Below are 21718 nucleotides of genomic sequence, written 5' to 3'. Positions count from 1 at the left end.
AAAATATTAAAGTCCATTCATTACAGACTAAATGGAAAAGTTGTTGCAATGCGCATTCATTCACAATATGACTCTAAATGTCAATTTTAAGTAGACCAAAACAACAATTTCTTTCAAAAGTGATGTTGAGCACACAACTAAGTTCAGATTACACTGGGCGGAGTTATGTGTGCATTAAAATTGTTGTGTAATGATGAATCTGAGCTTGTGTATTTGGTTTGAAATACAGCATAAATTTAGTTGCTTTGTTTCTTGTAGTGTATTTTTATTTATATAATTAAGCCTTAGGTAGAATAAGAAAATGAGTATATAATACATTTTTTATTGTTTTTGTATGGGAAGATATGAACTTGTTTTGTTGGATGGATATACTGTACTCCCAAGGTCATGTAGTATCCGAGAAAACTCGTTCATATTTTCCAATACAAATGCAGTAACCTCTAAGTATATCATTCTACCATTGTTTTTTCTATCCCCCCACCCACCCTTCGCTTTATAGAAAGATTTTTATTTTTAAATAATTTGTTGCATTTTCTTGACTTGGTATTTGTTGGTTGGGATGATTGGAGTTTTGCCTATGCTGAAGTTGCAGACAATAACTGCATTTATTTTTTTCTTCTCTCCAATTCAGTACAGTTACAAATATATAAATGGCTCAAAGAACAGCACGCTCCTTTTTCCTGAGCTGAAACTTCAAAGCATAACCATTTATTTCTCCTGACTGTGGGTCCTGTATATATGAATTGTTTGAGTGAGACACCTCAGCCGATTTTATACCTCCATGTATAGCATTCTACCATTGATTTCTCATATCCCCCCCCCCCCATTTTCTTCATAAAAATAATTTGTTGCATTGTCTCGGCTTGGTTGTTGATGGTTGGAATGATTAGAATTTTGCCATTGCTGAATTTGCAGAAAATAACTGCATTTATTTATTCTTCTATCTAATTCAATACAGTTACAAATATATAAATGGCTAAAGAACAGCACAATCCTTTATTCAGAGTTTAAACTTCCAAACATAATTGTCTGTTGCTCCTGACTGGGGGTCCTGTATGTAAAAATTATCTGAGCGAGACACTTAGGCCAATTTCATACTTCCATGCATATGATTCTTCCATTGTTTTTTGTATTCCCCACCCCCATTGCTTCATGGAAAGATTGTTTAAAAAAACAATTTCTGGCCTTATCTTGGCTTGGTAGTCATTAGATGGGCTGATCAGAATTTTGCATTATAATGCTGAATTCATAGACAATAACTGCATTTTTTTTTCTTTTTCTCCCCAATTCAGTACAGTTACAAATAAATAAATGGTTTAAAGAACATCACACTCCTTTTTCCTAAGTTAAAACTTCAAAGCATAACTATCTACTTCTCCTGACTGGGGGTCCAGTATGAAGGAATGTGTGCTGTTTATTTCATGGTGAGAACAGGACAATGACTTTGAAACATATAAAGGTAGTCAGCATACAAAAGCAGTGCATGCTAACAAATTTAAGTTTGAGAAAATATTATTTGTTGATTAAGTGAATGAAAATAAAGTTATTTAATATCAGCATTTTACAGTAAGCAATTTGTAGTTATTTGTAAAACTGAAAAATACATTAGGATATATGCAAGAAACTAAATGTTTCGTAGAACTGTTGTCATGTTTGCATGTTACATTTAATTTGGTGCTATATATATATAAAGTAAATCCTGTTTTATAATGTATCAGACATTTCCGTTTGAATTTTATGTTCAGTGCCTGAATTTTCACATTTACAGAATCATAATTGAAAAATTGTGTTGAGATAAAGGAAGCACATTTTTTTTCTCTCAAAATTTACAAAGAGAAATGTATGTAATAATGATTTGATGCATGTATATATCATATCAAAGAATCAGAATTTTTGACTGTTCATTTACAATTTTCATGCAGAAATATAGTCAGAATTACTTCTTTTTTAGCTTCATTATTATGGTTTTTCCCACCTTTCACCCCTGTGCTTTATCATCACTTTTTCTCCGTTTGCCATCATACTGTGCCATGAGTGAAAAGTAGTATTTACACACACAAAATTACATCTGTGGCTACATGTATTTGGTTTTAAGAAAGACCAATGATATTCTGATGGATCTTTTATTTGTATTTTCATTATGTCTTATTGTCAGACCAAAGTCTTGATCTCTAAATGAGCTCAAGTAGAGGCTATGATATGAATTTTCTATCATTTATTATGAAGCATATATTTATACATTCATAGGCAGCAATGCCAATCATGATCTGTTTGTGAATGATAGCAGGCTGTTTAATTTAAATTTATGTTTAAGGAGTTCACAAAGTTTTAGTAGCTACATTATTTTTCATATGATAACAATGATTAAGAGTGGTATTATTCCAGACTCCCAGGAAGGGTGACATCACAAGTCAGATTTACAGAAATATGCATTACAGTCATAGTAGGAAAATACATGTAGTTGACTTCAGGTTGTGAGCCATGGGTCACATTTCAAGTAGGGGATTGGGATCAAATAAAAACAATGGGGATTTTCCAAGGAGGTAGCTTATCTTTTGTTTCTTAATTGCAGTATAATGATTTCATTGCCTATAAATGACTTTTTTTTTTTACATGGGGTTTTCCCTGGTAAATTGAAATTGGTATAGCCTTGAAATAGGTCACTAAACTCTGTCCTTGTCCTGAAAAGTTTTTTAAATATGAAATTCTGGTAGTTCTTATACCTGTTTAAAGTATAGATTCTGGCTAGTAGAGTGCCCTTAATTTTTTAGTAATTGATTATACTGCTATCAGTTTTCAAATAAAACACTTTGACTTTCAGCTGACATAACAAAGACTCTATGCAGCAAGAGAAAGAGGCTAGAACAGTTGACTCAAAACTCCCTGAAATCAAGCAATAAGAAAGTAGATGACATCTTCAAACAGCAACAAAGTGAACGGTAACCCTGATTTACAATTATATTGAATTTCATAGAGAGATATGCCTTTTTGTTTATAATTTCCCACTTGAATATATAGAAGTCATTACTGTGTTCTTTAAAGGACTATGTTCAGTTTACCCTATCAGTGCCCTAAAATCTCAAAATGTTGACACGGACGTAGGAGGAGCTCCTTCCAGACATGATTTGTGTCTGTATAACACCAAATCACTGACATGTACACATTCAGGAAACCGGTCCATATATACCACTCCCTCGGTCACTTGTGCCCTGATAAATTGCAAACCTGCTTATAATGCGAGGTCAGGCATGGATATAATTTCTTTTACTAGATAATACAAAATACAAAAACAAATTTACCCCTATTTGTTGAATGTGAATAAAATTGTGAACAAAATTGATAACTGAAATATTGATATATTGCTCTTGTTTGTGACTGAACAAAATTTTGATCAATGAAAAAGTCACTAACACAAATTGAGGCAGCACTGAAATAAATACCAATTAAATAATAAGATTTTATGAAGTGAAATTTGTTTTAGTTCTATATTTTAGTCCAGTTTATGTGAAATCATCATAAATGCAATGTGCCTTCTTCTATTCAAGCATGAAATGTGTCAGTCTGCTGTAACAGCTAAGTTCACAAGCATTTTTTATGAGAACCTAATTATGTGTGCTGACTGTCTTTCGATACCTGATTTGTGGATGTACTTGTTGTATTGAGCACTGAATTAAAAGCTGACACTGTATTATCACATTAATTACATCTTTTTTATCAAATAAAGGGCATAGAGTAAAAGAAAGTTAAAAGGCATGCAAGTCCTACCTGCATTGTCATTGTCAGGCCAACTCATTTCAGCTGATCAATCAAGCACTTATAAATTTTACTGTGTATGTAATATAGTTAAGCTGTGTAAAATTAGCTTACTCATTCACAAATGAGATCAAAGATAGCAAGGCAACCAAACAAAATTAATACTAGGTGAAATAAAATGCTCCATTTCACAGATATAGTTCATTGTGGAGAAGCGAGTTTCAGAGTTTTTAGTTAACTTAAAATTCCTGAATTGGCACACAGATTTCTATAAGGACGAGAAGAAGTTTCACTATTACTTGCAATGAAATCAAAGCATCAGTATTTTTCTAATAGAACAATAAAAAAAATTGTGTTTTGATGTTGAGCATTGTTTCTTGAAATAAATGTCCCTAGTTTTTGAGAGAAAAAAGAAACCTTGTTTGGTTGTGAATTGGATCATCAATTGGTCTGTTTCTTGCTTCTTATGCTCCCATTGAAGTGCAGTGCAGGGAGCATGCGGAGAAGGGAACCATGCTAAACAACATTGAAAAGCAGTGACATAATATACAGTGTTGTCACATGCATATGAAGGTTGTTGAAACCAAATGGAATAATGTTAACAATCATTCAGAGGTTGGGCATCATGAAATTAAAGTTAATTTATACAGAAAAATGAAAAAATCTTGTTTGAAAAAGCACTTTATTGACATTTATTCCCAACATGATTTTGAAATGAGTATTCAGCCCATTTGTCCACCCCTCACTGTTTCTCTATGTCCAGCAGGTATGGCATCCCTTATTTTTCTGAAGGTCCTTCTGTAAGGCACACCCGCATTTATTTTGTGGTCTGTGTTTTTGGACCCTGTTGTGTACAAGTTATTGAGGGAGAGGCGTACATGCATTGCTGATAATTTTTATCTCCTCTGATTTTGGATTGTGATTGGAAGGTTGCTGATGACCTTCCCAATCTCTGTTAAGAACATTAACTCTATCATTAATGAGTCAATTCCACACTGGAATTGAAAGAAAACTGTCTGGGACATATTTGAAACACTTTACAAATCTAGACTTAACAGATACCTTTTAATATGTCGGTGATCCTATTCCACAAATACATGTTTTACTCTAGATTGCAGAAGAATCCATTCATAAATTCTCAACTCTAAAAGGAACCTCAAAACATGGTTCACTAAAGAATGTAAAGAAGCCATTGGACAGCACTGAGAAGCAATGAGAAAATTTAACAATGGTTCAATGCCCAAAAATTTAAGTAGGTACCTCATATTCTGGGCTAAATCTTGCTGTATCATTAAAGAATGTAAGAGAACAGCATGGAAAAACTACCATATATACTCTTAAAAGTCAATCTTTTTACTGAATATTTGATTCATACAGAGTGGGAGTTAAAAGTGCAACATAAAAGAAAATTGATAATCATGGGGCAATGTTGGAAATCTGAGATGTTTGCAGTACACAAAAATAAGGTGAATTCAAATATTTTTACACTTCAATGCCTCTCTTCCAGTTCAGAAATTCAGTATTGTTTACAATTTGTATTTAATAGAAAGTATATTGCTTCCATTTTTATGTAATACCTGACAACCTGTATATGTATTAATATTTGTGTTGTGTTGTATATATAATGGCTTTGATGCAGTAAAAGTTTTCATTTAAGTTGTATTTTCCTTATCCATTAAGTTGTTGATCTGCAAAATAAGTGCAAAAGTAAACAACTGTTTCTGACATGTAAACTTAAAGTGTAAAACCTCCAACTCCAAACATGACATGGCAGATGTACTTACTGATAGCTTTGCCAAAAATTCATCATCTAATTATTTAGCAGATTTTTGAATGAGGTCACATAGAGAAGTAAAGTATGAGACAAGATCTGCAGAATAAATGCTAAGGGAAACAATTCTTCCAGCATCTAAAATTAAATAATAAAAACTTGTGCTCCAAACGTGACATAGCAGATGTACTTCCTAACAGTTTTTCTATAAATTCATCACCATCATCTAATTATTTTAACAGATGTTTAAAGGCTGAAAAGTCAAAAAGAAAAATACAATTAAAATTTACATCAAATAATTCTGAAATTTATAATCATCGTTTTCACTTTTGGAACTTATGGAAGTGTTGAATAAGGCCCATGATACATCTGCCAGGTCTGACTAAATACATTACCAGTTTCTGAAACAACTACCCAAAGCATCATTAATAGCTTTTTTTTGGTAAATTTTCAACAATTTATGGACCACAGATAACATACCAAAACCTTGGAAAGAGGTTATGGTAATACCTATTCCCAAACCTGGTAAGGAGAGCACAGATCCAATCAACTACCATCCCATTAACTTGAGCTGTGCCCGTAAAATGATGGAGCAGATTATCAGTACACGGCTTGTTTGGTTGCTGTTGTTGTTGTTGTAGGGTTTAGTGCCATTTTTCAGCACAAGATAGGCTATACATGGTGGCCAGTATTAATGGTGGAGGAAAAACCCGGGAAAGAACCACTGACCCACGAGAAGCTACTTTCAAGCTTTCTCACATACCCACATTGACCGAACCCAGGCTTGTTTGGTATGTCGACTAACAATTTAATATCTCCTTTCTTAACTGGCTTCCAATATGGCCTTAGTACCATCACTGATCTGGTTAGACTTGAAACATTCATTTGCTTTTATCAGGAAAGAACATATAGTAGCTGTTTTCTTCCATTGGTAAAGGCCTAAGATACAACTTCGAGGTATAGGGTAATGAATGAACCAGGTCTAATAGGCTATCTACTCACTTTTATATCAAACTTTCTGATACTTACAAGCAAGAGATCCATTTACCCCAGGCCAGTAATTCATGTGTTACTTTTTTTAACAACAAAATTAATAGCATTACGAGGTGTTTTGCTCCTGGTTTGGATTGCTCCCTATATGTTGAATACACATGCATATATTGAAAGTCAGTTGTAACAGAATATGAACAAGATTCAAAATTAGGCCACTGTCAATGATTTCAAATTCTCAAAATCAAAAACAGTATGCATGCATTTCTCTCAGCTATGAAGATGACATGATGACCCTAAATTCACCCTGGATGAAATGAAAAGTTTTTAATTATAGTCTTCAACAGCTCACCTTCATTCCACAAGTTAAGAAATTGGAAGCTAAGTGCTTAAAAGCTCTTGATATAGTCAAAGTATTAGCATACACTGACTGGAGATCAATCCCCGGCCGAGTCATACCAAAGACTTACAAAAATGGTACTAACAGCTGCCTCGCTTGGTGCTCAGCATTAAGAGGTTAGTGTTAGGACTGGTCGGCCTGGTGTCAGGATAGTGTGACTGGGTGGGGCATCATGCTACTTGTCTATGGCATGATGCCTTGGTGCTGGACATCACTATAAACTGCCACACTGCAGACATCATAGTGATATGACTGAAATATTGTTAAAGCTACGTTAAAAGTCCAAATCACATCACACATCACACTGACTGGAGTGCTGATAGAAAAGTCATTCTTAACCTGTATATAACCTTTATTAGATCCAAACTGGACTGTAGTTGTGTTGTTCATGGTTCAGCCAGAAAGTCATATTTAAAGATGCTTGACCCAATTCACCAACAGGCAATACAACTTGCAATGGAGTCATTTAGGACATCCCCATGTGAGAACCTTCTGGCTTATGCAGATGAGCAGCTGCTATCACATAGAGAAACATCTGTAACAAATTAATATCCAACCCTTTGAATCCTGCATTTGTATCTACTTCCTAACCCAAATGCAAAACATTATACCAAAATAAACCAAATGCCATACTTGCCTTTTGCATTAGAATATCTTCCAGCTTTGACAATACAAAAATTGATCTTTCAAACTCCAAAAGTTGTTTGTGTCTGTAGCACCTCCCTGGCTTATTAAACAACCTAAAGTACATGCACCTTTATACTGCACAGAGGGAAAAGATCATAGACAAATCCTTCCATTTTTCATAACTCTTATAAGGAACATCTCTGCCAATATAATACAGATGGCTCAAAGGATGATGGTAAAGCAGCTGCAGCTTTCATTAGTGAAAATCAGACTACAAAGGTTTGCTTGTGGGATGGTGCATCAATATTTTCGGAAGAAATCAGGGAAATAGAATTGCCCTGAAATAGCTCAAAACAATAGAAAGTTGGAAAGCCCATCACAGATTTAAATACCAATATTTTCGTCAAACATATCATTGTGTACCTCTCACAATATAGGATAATACTGGTTACAAAGTAATGCCAGTATTAACTCATTCAGCCCCAATTGTGCCTGTAGGTGTGATGAGGCTGTACCCTACTTCCGAGCTCTGCAGCATCAAGGTCATTTAAGATACACCAGAGTGGGTGGTATTACAAAAAAGCAGACAGATATAGCTCTACAATGATACTAAATAATCTGGACATTCTAGTTGCACTACAAAATACAGAGGGAAAGACCTAATTTTTTTTACCCGTTTTTTTTCACAGTTAAAATTTGCTCGTGGTCAGAATCCGATTTTATATCTGGATCTTAGACCTTTTGGCCTCAGATTTAAGGCAGGCCGGTCTGAACTGCACACAGACAGGTGAACCTTTGCAAAAACTAGGATAAGGTGGGCATTTGGAATAAAGAGTGGTCTCCATAAGAAAAGGATAGGAAATAGCCCCCAAAATGTCTTTCCTACTTGCATTTCAGGCAAATCTACAAAAATCTCCAGGGCCGAATGAGTTAAAGGTCATAAAATAGGAGATCATGCTGCTAAAATAGGCCTATCTCTGCAACCATCTGATTTTAAAATATCATGCACGGAATTTAAAGCTGGTAATACAAAAGTTCTCATTTAGTAAACAGTAGGCATCATGGAATTGAAGACCCACCTGAGTGTGTTTCTTGGCATTAGCCCTTCACTGTAAGCACTTTATGATAGACAGATCTCCACTGACATTTAAACTTTAAGATTATTATATTAACCCAAAAGAGATAATGGACCAATGTAATAGTAACTACTCTATCTAAAATATCAGTTTTTGAAGTAATGATTAGTTTACGTTTGGGAAAACGAAAAATGTGGGTTTGAAAAACTAATGTATATCTATTAAATGTACATGTGATAAGCATGCTTTTGCATATAGTAGTACTTGTGACATGTAAAGTATGTCGCAGGACTTTAAGTCAGGATTTGACCATGGGGATCGAAACATTAATTGCTGGGCCTGGTAGTATTTTGCCAAAATCCAGCATCCTCTTGTAGCTGTCTCAAGTATAGATCAAGCTGGAATTCTGAATGAAACCCATTTGATGCAAATAGATGCAAATTGTAGTGGAAAAGTTTCTGCAAATGACACTGATCATAATTGATGATGCAGTGGATTGGTTTAAATTTCACAAGTACTTAACTCTAATTTCCTCGAAATGATACAATCAAAATAATGTGCTAAAAGTGCTGTTTTTTTATATCAAAAGGTCCTAAGTTCTGAACAGTTTTTTCGGGTAGAGTTTTTGGCTTAGCTGATTAACAACAGTACTGCAACCTTAGGATATATATTGTTCAGTTGATTAGAGCTATAATTATACCCATAGTCAAACTTTATTTTTTTGCAAAAGCACAGAGGTTTTAATCTCAATGGAATAAGTTCTGGGTGGTCAGGTCTGTGCAGTTAGTACACCCCTATCTTATTTTGTTTGCTATGATGACTCAAGAAATAAATATAATACTGGACTTTGTCTCTGATGAGATGAATATGCATTTAGTTTTACTGGCATTGGTCTCAGCAGGCACTACAGTTGCAGAGGGTTCAACAGACTACTCATAAAACAACCCCAGATAATATGGCCACATTGATGAAAAAAACCACAGGTGGCTCAGAATACAGAAAAACAAATAGGTAAATTCATGCATGGCTAAATATATCTCTTGGCATGGCAGAATATTCGGAGATTTACAAAATTGAACTGGACAAAATTTGAAATCAAAGCAGAATACCAAAATATTTAACAATTTCAGATGAACAAAGATTCTGGTACAAATCAAAGTACCGTATTTACCGTATTTGTTGGGACACCGTATTTGTTGGGACACCATAAATTAATTTTGAAAGTAATTTTTTTGTGCACTGTATGTTCTGGGACACATCGTTTTTTTCAAGTTGTAAGTTGTGGGACACCATTTAAATCATTCGAAAATTACATGTCGGAAATTGCACTCCAACTTAAATTTTATTTTAAAAAATATAAAACTGTATACTTGAGATAAAACTCTTAAATCCACTGCAGCAGCATCTCATCAACACAACCCTTCTCCTGCACACGTACGATCTATTCTTTTGGTACATGAATATATGTTTAGCTTTCTCATACCGTGAAAAAATGTTAGAGACAACACACCACCTGAAGCAGAAACTGCAAGGACAAAAGTCAGATGTTTTCAAATCTGCACTAGTCTTGCTAATTCTCACACTTTTGACGCCCATATTATGGTCAGTCCATCCAGGAATGTGATCAGAGTACACTAGAGTTTTATCCATGTTAATGATCATATTGTCGGCGAAATGATCTATTAATCACGTGATTTTATTTTGCTCCAAATCTTCTGGATGATGCTGGGTCATCGATGTTCGTGCACGAAGCATTATATTGTAAACTTTAAAAACTGTTCCATTGTTTCACTTTATTTTAAAAAATGTCGTGAATACTGGTGAAAAGAAACCCAAGTTAGCTTCCATATCTCGGCCGTCTTTGTTTATTCGAAGCTAAAATATAAAAAATCGGCACACGTAAAAGAATCCAAGTCGGCTTCTGAGGTCAGTTTGCTTTGCAATAAAATAATCTTTGTATTGATATCCTTTAAAAAAAATTCGGCTTCCGAGTCCAAATCGGCTTCCGACGTCGGCTTGCTTTGTGATAAAAATAACCTTTGTCTTTGATGTCCTGTCGGTAAGTTCAAAGAAGAAGTTTACTGTTGGCTGCCAGCTGTGTTTATTTACCACCAGGGCTTCTGTGTGCTTGGCATTTTTTATAGTAATTATTACAAAGATGCACTGATGTCTGCGGATAAATAGTAATGATACTTTTGTAACCCGCGCCAGCGAAAAGATTTTCACTTGCACTCAAGTGAATGTGTTTTTAAATAATGATTTTTTTTTTTGCGAGATACTGTCATACAGTAGACCTGGATAAAAATTATTCATGGCTATTTTGAACCTAATACCATGCCATGGGTGAATGGCAGTTGTCTTCAATATATCGGTTGATTATTTCCCTCTCGTTTGCGAATTCATTGACATCTGTGCACAAAGCACTATATTGCGTCAAATTTTGTTCCATTGTTTCAATTTTTTTCAAAATTCCCGTGAATATAATTGAAAAGGAACCCAAGTTTGCTTCCATATCTCGGCCGTCTTTGTATATTAAACAAAAAAAAATATATATAAAAAATCGGCTCACTTTACAAAATCCAGTCAGCTTCCGATGTCGGCTTGCTTTGCAATAAAATAACCTTTGTATTGATATCCTTTACCAAAAAAAAAAAAAATTAACCAAAGTCGGCTTCTGAGATAGGCTTGCTTTGTAATAAAAATCACCTTTTGTCTTTGATGTCCTGTTGGTAGGTTCAAAGAAGGAGTTAACTGATTGCTGCCAGTCGTGTTTATTCACCAAAAGGGCTCCTATGTTCGATGTGTTTGGCATCTGTGGTTACAATTAATACAAAGTATCATTGACGTCTGTGGGTAAATAGTAAGGATAATTTTGTAACCCAAGCTGGTGAAAAGATTGTCAATTACACTTAAGTGAATGTGTTTTCAAATGATCATTTTTATTTGCGACATACTGTCATACAGTAGACCTGGATATAATTCAATCTTGATTATTTTGCACCCAACACCGTGTCATGCGTGAATGGCATCTTCAAGATAACGGTTGACTATTTCCCTCTTGTTTGCGATTTTGTTGGCTCCAGTTTTCAGTCGGATAACATGTTCAAACTTTGGAGCACAACCACACACAATTGCTTCTCAATGTTCACGTGAACAACGTGGTGTGTGGTATCGGACATAATTGATACACGCTACAGTATGGAATCCTATGCTTACGGATTTCATGGAAATATTTTATTCTTAAATGCTCATGTTGAAAAAAGGAATAAATGATAACACAAGGTTAGTTTCTTTCTTTTTATTATCAATTCAATGTTTTATTTATCTATTTTATTGCAACGTTCAGTGGGGGGGGGGGAGCACAAATGCAATACAATTTTATTTCATTTCTTAAGTCTTGGGACATATGACCAAAGTGAAAAAATGTTTCACCATAAGTTCTGGGACAGGAAAAAAAAAATTATTTTATCATGTCCCAACATATGCGGTAAATACGGTAGTTAAAATATTAGGGAAAGGATCTATAGTACCTTATTTAGTTTATAGAGGAGACGTTATTTCAGACCATTCATATTATGATAACCTAATGGGAAATTCAGTCTGGTCATAAATCAAAAGCCTTTGAGTGAATATTATGACTCATGAACATTTTTAAGCAAGATGGTGTTTCAGTTGGTCTTGAAATAATTACACTATAATTACAGATTACTGCATTTGTATGGGAAAACTTAACGCTTAATTATATAAACAAAATACACTCCAATAAACAACGTAAATGAATGTATGCCATATTCCAAACTAAATACACAAGCACATAGTCGTCATTACACAACAACAACATTATTACTGCGCACATAACTCCGCCCAGATAAATTTGAACTAAGTCGCACACTCGACATAACTTTTGAAAGAAAATGGCATGTCTAGTTAAAATTGAAATTTGGAGTCATATTGTGAATGAATGTGTATTGCAACAACTTTTCCATTTGATCTGGAATGCATAGATTGTGGTATTTTTTTCGATTCTATGAAATTTCGTGATTATGGACTGGATTTATATGTGACAATTCTACATAAAATACATGGGATTAAAGAAGCTAGGGAGAAGTGTGTTGACATCTGCAGATGTGTTTCTGTTTCTGTCATTGAATGTTTGAAATCATAATGTGGGGAAAATATGAAGTCTTTCAATTGCAATTATCAAAAAGACGCTATGGAATTTAATGCTTATTTCATTTTGAGTGCAGTAAGGAGGATGTAATTGCACTTGGAATATAGTCGAAATCACAGTACAATTTTGAAATGTGTAATCAAGATTGAGAACCTATGACATGGCTCATGTAATTCAGATTTGCAGAACTAAGAAAGTACACATTGGAGAAATTCAGGATGTAAGACTAACTGTAAGTATATTTTTTTTGCCATTCTTATCACCAGCTAAAGAAGACAGTCTGTGGCTTGTCACTTGTATGTTATTTGTAAGGACCTGTTCTTGCATCTGTTGTATACTGTAGCTAGCCTAAGTCTGAAACACTGTATCAACGTGGAATGTGCCAGAGCAGCTGGTATGTGGCAGTCCACAAAACATCTGTTTTAGTTCATTCAGAAACAAATTTAATCAAGCACAACATAAAGCGCCTCTTACGCGAGTGTACATGGTTTGTTTACAAATTGAAAGTGCTGGCATCTGCGTCCATTGTTTGTTTACAATAGAAAGTTCATTTATGCACGTGAATGCTGTATGTGTATTGGCGCGCGGGTTCAGTATCGGGTAATACTGCACAATTCTGACAATGTAAAGTTAACAACAAAAAAATGAGCATATAATAATGACTTTTATCACATCCATTGATCTAAGAGATGCACATTTCACTGTTCCAAACTGAACATTTTTTAAAATGTATGTAATATATGAAAAATGTAAGTGGAACATGATACTGTAATACTTTATGAATTTGCTTCTTTAACCATGGGGTTTCCAGTGCACAAATGGTCATTACAAAAATTTTGAAACCACTGCTTATGGTTCATACAACAGGTTATATGTTGCTCCTACTACCCTGAAGACATCATGAGCATGATCATATCCCCCAATTTATACTAAATAAACTACACATTTTATGCTGGAAAACTTTATATCTGGGATATATGGTTAAGTAGAAGAAGTCTTACTTTATTCTGTCTTAGAGAATTATCTCATTGGATATCTCAGTCACGGTCAGTACAATATAATTCACAGACTTCCCTTGCAGATTAAAACATTTATTTTTATTTTATATATATATATATATATATATATATATATATACACACACACACATGTAAATATATAGATATGGACACGCACACATTGGCTATCATGTCTATCAAAACAGATCTGTCTATTAGACAGCATCTTTTATTGGTTTACTAGATGATATCATTGAACAAGCTTTAAAGGAAGAGAGACATTTATTGGTCTTTAATAGCACTAGGGTTTTGATGCACATATTAACCTGTCTGATACAATAAGGAAAAACCAAAGTATTGATCAGAAGGAGAGAAACACGTTTAAAAAATAAGGTTAGAATGGCTTGTCATCTTTCCTGCCTTGCAGCATTTCTGTTATTTGGTGCAGAATAAACATATTGGCATTCTAACAAGGCTGTACATGTGCATTCTCATATTCAGTGAAATGATCTTTATATATCTAATCTGTAGTTGTCACTGGTGCCTATACATTTCAGCCATCAGTTTACCATGAGTAGATAATGCGTGTACTGATTTTTAGAATATAATTTTTTCAAAATCTCCCGAGAGGATGTTGAATAGTGGAGTATGTTTCTGAATTTTAAAATTTATCAATTTACTCCTTCAAATCCAGAACTAGGAGCATTTATTTTGAGATGAGTTTTTCCAGCAGCTAAATTGTCCATAGTTAACCCCTCTCTGCTTAGTAGAGAAAAATATGGGTATTAAAGATCATGAGTGACAAAGCTGTTAAAACTCTTAAGATAATCTCATATTAGACATTTTAGTCTGGGTTTCCTACATGATGGCTTGTATTGTTGATTCCAGCCAGATTCTTTTGACACAAGGACCAACTTATACTCCCACATTTCAGAAGGATAATTTGCAGCTAGATGTTATAATGGGACAAACTTCCAAAGTATACGGCTTTCTGCAAAAGCAAATGATTTGACTGCTTCTCCAGAGGGAAAGGAACAAAATTGCAGTATTGCTTTACATGGTGTAGCTGGATGATTTTGGTGTTCAGGAGAGAATGGGTTGGTGGGGGGGGACAGTCTTTATAATTTGTCTTAAGAAGCAGTTGTAACACACATACTTTAGTTGACTTGTAATTCATGGTGAATAATGCAATTTTTGTTCATTGGATGAAAACTGTAATAATTAGGTCAGAAGAGGTGTTCAGACTCTAACTTAATTCCAAGCTCAATGAGAGGTATTGTCATAATGAATCTTCATCAAGCATAATATGCTTTTACCTGGGATGTTAGACATGTGGTTACGTTTTTAGTAATTGGTTTCTACTATAGAATGCTTAGTTTAATGTGCTGTCATAAAAATCTCTCTGCAATAGCAAGAGCACACACAATAATTTATATGAATATTCATAATATTATTGTATCAAGCACTGGTATTCAGTTTATGTTCCAACTTACAAAAAAGTTGCAGGCAAGGGGAAAGCTATTGTTTGAAAATACTTCCTTTTTAAGAGGAAAGACCTTTCCTTGCACACATACTTTATATTATCTCAGCAGACTTCTGAGACTTAGGAAATTTAAGCAGTTGATTGTGTTTCTTTCTGTTCATTCAAGTGGATATGTAGTTAAGTGGTGCTATGAATGTTGGGAATTGATGACCAGTATTTGAAGGCCATTCATATCATTCAACACTGACATTTACTGCATATAGGTTGAATTCTTAAAATGACAGATTGGGCATCATCCAGACGTTTAAAAAAATAATAATAAATATTATTATATGCTCAATTTTTCCCCATTAACTTTACATTGTCAGAATCTTTCAGTATCACCCAGTACTGAACTCACGCGACAATACACATATAGCATTCACATGCATAAAGGAACTACTTTCTTTTGTAAACAAACAGATGGCAGCACTTTTGATCTGTACAGAAATCATGTCACTCGCATAAGAGGCTCTTTACGTTGTGGTTGTTTAAATTTGTTTTTGAATGAACTTTCGTGGACTGCCACATACCAGCTGCTTTGGCACATTCCGCGTTAATACAATGTTACGGATTTAGGCTAGCTACATTATATAACAGACGCAAGATAAGGTCCTTACAAATAACATACAAGTGACAAGTCATATACTGTCTTCTTTAGCTGGTGATAAGAATGGCAAAATAAAATATACTTACAGTTTTACATCCTGCATTTCCTCAAAATGTATTTTCTTAATTCTGCAAATCCGAATTACATGAGCCATGTCACAGATTTTCAATCTTGATTACACTTTCCAAAATTGTGCTGTAATTTCAATGATAAGTGCAATTGCATCCTCCTTACTGCACTCAAAATGAAATAAGCATTAAATTCCATAGCGTCTTTTTGATAATTGCAATTGAAAGACTTCATATTTTTCCCACATTATGATTTCAAACATTCAGTGACAGAAACAGAAACACATTTGCAGATGTCAACACGCTTCTCCCTAGCTTATTAAATCTCATGTATTTCATGTGGAATTGTCACATACAAATCCAGTCCAAAATCACGAAATTTCTAGAATCGAGAAAAATACCACAATCTATTCATTCCAGATCAAATGGAAAAGTTGTTGCAATACACATTCATTCACAATATGACTCCAAATTTCAATTTTAACTAGACATGCCATTTTCTTTTGAAAGTTATGTCGAGCGCGCAACTAAGTTCAAATTTATCTGGGCGGAGTTATGTGCACAGTAATGTTGATTTGTGTAATGATGAACATGTGCTTGTGTATTTAGTTTGGAATGCGGCATACATTCATTTACGTTGTTTCTTGTAGTGTTTTGTGTTTATATAATTAAACCTTAGGTAGAATAAAAAAAATGAGCATATAATAAAAAGGTTACTGCATTTGTATGGGAAAATACGAACTCGTTTTGTTGGAAGGATATAATGCACCCCCAAGGTCATGAAGTATTCCATCCCAAAACTCATTTATATTTTCCCATACAAATGCAGTAACCAATAAATACATTATTTACAGTTTATAAATTTAAATAATACATTTTATACAGGTAGTTTTATATATGAAATGACAGTTGTTAATTAATGTTATTAATTAATACGTTTTGTTGTTCTTGAATAAAACAGGCTTATAAATTATAAAAGCGTACATGTACTTTAGATGTGATTGATAGGTGGCATTACTGGAGTAAGCCAGAGGCTGAGCATGTAGAAACCCTTCTACTGTGTGTTTCCACCTAATTGCTATTTGTTATCAAACAGTAAAAAGTGGGTTTTAAAATGTGGCATGTGGACTGGAAACAAATGCTTTTATATTACAGGTGTCACTTGATTTTATCTAGCTTTAAAGAGCACCTCTCAAGCAAGTATTTGGGTGAAAATGCTAGTGTTAATAGCAGCAAAAATAACTCACCTGTTGCTGATGCGCAGCTTTACTTTTTGGGGCTGAAAAACCACTGTCTGTTTGCTATGAATACATCTTCCCACAGAGTGGAAATTTGTCAGTATGATGCAATCCATTTGTGCACTTGGCATGTCATGTGTAGAATGGTCATCGCTTTCAAGAACACTGCTGTATGAACATTATGCCTAGACTGCCATCAGAGAGAAAATTTGCTTGTTAGGAGTGTTTACCACTTGACTGGTCTCGCTTGTATGTTTAATTCAAATCTCATTACACTATACATTCTGTAAGTTCATTTCTGTATCTGTAACCTTTTCTCCCTTTTACAATTCCGTTCTTTAAGGGACATAGTTATCTTGTTCATACCACCCTTTAGGCATTTGGGTACACTCTCCTACTTTTCAGTATAGAACCAAGGTATGGGTAAGTTCTTATGTTAAGGAATAACAACACAACCTGCCTAATGTAAAAGGGCAGTGACAGGCTGGTGTATTTTTTTCTGTCTAAAAAAATTGATTGACATTAAATGATTGGTGAAATATTTTTGTTGTTTCCTTCAACATGTATGGTAATAATGTCCTGGTTCTTGTTTTGCATCTGTTTCTAATTTTTCCTAAATAAATGGTGACAACAGTGAGAAAAACATCTTACTTTACGAAAGGAAAAAGACAGGTAAAATGTATTGCGGGGGGGGTGGGGTGTAAACATATTTTAACTATGCAATATTTACCTGTTGCTGTTGAGTAGAGAATATGCTTTTTCATACTGAAAAACCACCATCTGTTTGATTTGAATACACCCTCCCACAGAATGGAGCATCATCATGACGAAATCCTCTCATGCACCTGGCTTGGGGCATGGGTAGAGCTGTTATCATTTTTACAGACAATAATTCTGCCAGGATATCAGAGTAGGGTGGGATGAGGGCATTCAACAATTGCATCAGGTTACAATTTAATAGTAGCAACCACTTATCTATTGCTGTTGTGTAGATGAATTTGTCAGTAAGGTGTGTAGGCAGATGCTCTCATTATATATAAGTGATCAAAAATGGAATGTACTCACCGTTGAGAGTGAGGTCCATGTTATAGAATATTGGTGTCACTTTTGGGACTACATACTCTTGCTGCAGCATTAGGTCCCAGTGAAAAAAATTCCTGAACTTGTGTCACTGTGCACCTTCCAATCATTATGATTTTGCCTTAAGTCATACAGCAATGGCCCATAAAATATGGACTTTACAGAATAAAATCACCATTTATGGAAATACGATTGCGATAAAATCTGGATATTGGTTTTTGTCTTAGATTTAGATCTGGATTTCATTTTAAATTAAGTGGACTTGGTTAGAGAACCAGACTTACTTTACGGGAATACCTCATACACTTTAAGCTGCACATATTTTGTGATGCAGAATGTCTGCATGATCAAGCTATTGCTCTTTTTTAAACTTGCCTCTAAAAAGCATCACACCAGGACGAAAGGGACAATAAACCTCTTAAAAAGTTTTAACAGTACAGAAAAATAAGGGAATATTCATACACTTCGGAGATAAGTCATAAAGAACAACTATTATGTTTAGTGGACATAATGTATAGATTTGAGATGCCAAAGGGCAGGAAAGATGATAGCCATCGGGCTCATGTGAATTTTTTGTTATAAGGATTTCATCAAGTATAATCCAATGCAGTATTATTGTGGGTGCTGTATTATCACAACAAACAGGTTTTCCCTAATAATTTTGATCATTGGTTCACATATGTAAAGCTTCAGCCAGAAAGGACGCAAAACTGTCAGAGCACAGTTACCTCAAAAATGTCAACAGTTTTGGCAATTCTACAAAATAGTACATTGAAAAACAATATCAGTTTTTTGTAAAATTGATGGAATTCCATTAATCATGAAATATAAAACTTGTCAAAATTACTGTATCTGCATTGGCCTTGATTTCGAAATACATTCAGTGTATCGTCTGATGTTTGATGATTATAGGTCATATACTGATGGTGACATACATGTCCTTATAAGGTTATACATGGAATTTCATTCCATGGCAGCCAGTATGGGACCAAAATTGACAAAATGTTGCTTATGATCCTACTTATATGAAGAGGAAAGCAGTAATAGTTAAACTTTTATTAAAATCAGTAATAATAAATTCATTTGTATATATAGATTACTTTGCCCACACTGCACTTAAAATTCAGACAAAGTTGGATATTTTTTAATATTTTTAATTGCTACTGTTGTTTTCATGGCTTCAACTTAACTGACATTATTGTATTCAGTTTAGTCATTGGATCCTTTATTTTAGCGAAAACATTCAGCCAGTGCAAGCGTGGACATTCCATTTATCGGTTATTAGAAATTTATGCTTTTTATGTGCGTGCTACCATACCTAAGGTAGGCAAATACAGTGATAATATAGAGTTGTTACCCTATGCTACAGTAATCTTGGTCAGCTGCCATAAGCGGTTTTATTTACATTTATGTGATTGGATTGACAAAGATTTTTTTTATAGGAATAGATAGAGGGAAAGTCAGAGAAACTTTACAGTTTGTAACATTACAGCAATAACAGATCAGTTTTAATATGTACTGATAACAACATTAAGTACTGCGATAATACGGTGTTCCACGCTACAGAGAAATCAAGAAGTGAAGCTCCATAGAGTTTGGAAATTCATTTTGTGAAACTGTATTGGAGGTAATTAAGGTTCAAGTACATTTCACAAACTTTGGACTTGAACACAATATTTACCATTGCTGTATCAGTCTTGAATCACACTTTTGGACTTTTGAATATATGTTTTCCAGCTTGACTATTTATAGGTTACTGCATTTGTATGGGAATATATGAATGAGTTTTTTGGATGGAATACTGCACGACCTTGGGAGTACAGTATATCCATCTGACAAAATGAGTTTATATTTTCCCATACAAATACAATAACCTTTTTATTATATGCTCATTTTTCTTATTCTACCTAAGGCTTCATTATATAAACAAAATACACTACAAGAAAGTAACCAAATGTATGCTGTATTCCAAACTAAATACACAAGCGCAGATTCATCATTACACAGTAACATTATTAATGCGCACATAACTCCGCCCAGATAAATTTGAACTTAGTCGTGCATTAGACATAACTTTTGAAGGAAAATGGCATTTTGGTCTACTTATAATTGAAATTGAGATTCATATTGTGAATGAATGCGCATGCAACAACTTTTCTATTTAATGTGGAATGAATAGATTTTGGTATTTTTGTTGATTCTACGAAATTTCGTGATTATGGACTTGATTCAGCTGTGCAAATTCTACATGAAATATCGTGTTGACATCTGCCAGTGTGTTTCTGTTTCGTCATTGAATATTTGAAATCATAAGTTGGGAAAAATATGAAGTCTTTCAGTTGCAATTGTCAAAAAGACGCTATGGAATTTAATGTTTATTTCATTTTGAGTACAGTAAGGAGGATGTAATTGCACTTGGAATATAGTCGAAATTACAGTACAATTTTGAAATGTGTAATCAAGATTGAGAACCTATGACATGGCTCATGTAATTCAGATTTGCAGAACAAAGAAAGGAAATTCAGAATGTAAAACTGTAAGTAACATTTTTTGTCATTTTTATTACCAGCTAAAGAAGACAACTTATTCCTTGTCTCTTGCATGTTATTTGTAGGTACCCAGCAATTTTATGAAATCTAGCATCTCCCGCCAAAATCCGAAACATTGTATTAAAAAAGTTAATGCAGAATGGAGCAAAGCAGCTGGTAGGTGGCAGTCCACAAAACCTCTGTTTTAGTTCATTCAGAAAATAGTTCCTTCATGAGTGCAATATGAAGCTAGTTCAGTATTGTAAAATACTGAATGATTCTGATAATGCAAAGTTAAAATAAAAAAAATGAGCATATAATAAATAGCAGTATATGATATTTTGTTACACCTTACTGAAAACTGGTCCAACTTAAGGAAAAAATCAACAGCCTTACTGAGCTCTTGTTAGGGTTGGCATGTCTGTTGTGTTTGGTGCACTACTTCTCTCTTTGGATGGAACCACACACTGTCCTGAACATGAAGAGTGACCAACATCTCACTATGAGGGGAGGCGATTGACTCATAAAATGTTCATTCCTTCTTCCTGGAAGGGCTACACAGTCAGTGAAGATGCTAATAAGTAGAGGTAGCAAGAGAAGTAAGGCAGTATGGGAACACCAAAATGCTGCTATCATGAAGTCCTCCGTGGAGAAGTGATTAAGGTAGGCCCTTGAGGCAGCAATGGTTGGAACATGATGGGCTCTAAGAAATCCTGGTTGACACAGGAGAGAAATGGATTTTGTAGTCAATTAAACCATAGACAGCCTGTGTCAATAGATGAGGCATGAAATGCACTGCATCTCACAGATGCTCGAGCAAGTAAAAAACAGTCTTGAGTGGGAGGACCTGAAAAGAGGCTTCACACAATGGTTTACAGAGGATTTT

The 21718-nt window shown here is 34.4% G+C and overlaps 1 protein-coding gene across 2 annotated transcripts in view; it reads left to right on the top strand.

Moving 5' to 3' along the window:
• LOC149787668 (synaptonemal complex protein 3-like) overlaps positions 1-21718 on the top strand; it is a 114335-nt gene that overhangs the window by 29720 nt on the left and 62897 nt on the right. For both annotated transcript variants that reach the window (XM_089975623.1, XM_089975624.1), the window contains exon 4: positions 2822-2939. In XM_089975623.1, coding sequence (XP_089831749.1) covers positions 2822-2939 — 118 coding nt within the window. The remainder of the gene's footprint in view (positions 1-2821; positions 2940-21718) is intronic.

The sequence above is a fragment of the Sinohyriopsis cumingii genome, chromosome 11 (genome assembly GCF_028554795.1).
Source record: "Sinohyriopsis cumingii isolate HCF-2022 chromosome 11, ASM2855479v2, whole genome shotgun sequence".
Classification (NCBI taxonomy): domain Eukaryota; kingdom Metazoa; phylum Mollusca; class Bivalvia; order Unionida; family Unionidae; genus Sinohyriopsis; species Sinohyriopsis cumingii.
Note: the sequence above shows the minus strand (reverse complement) of the source record. Positions and strands in the feature narration are given on the sequence as shown.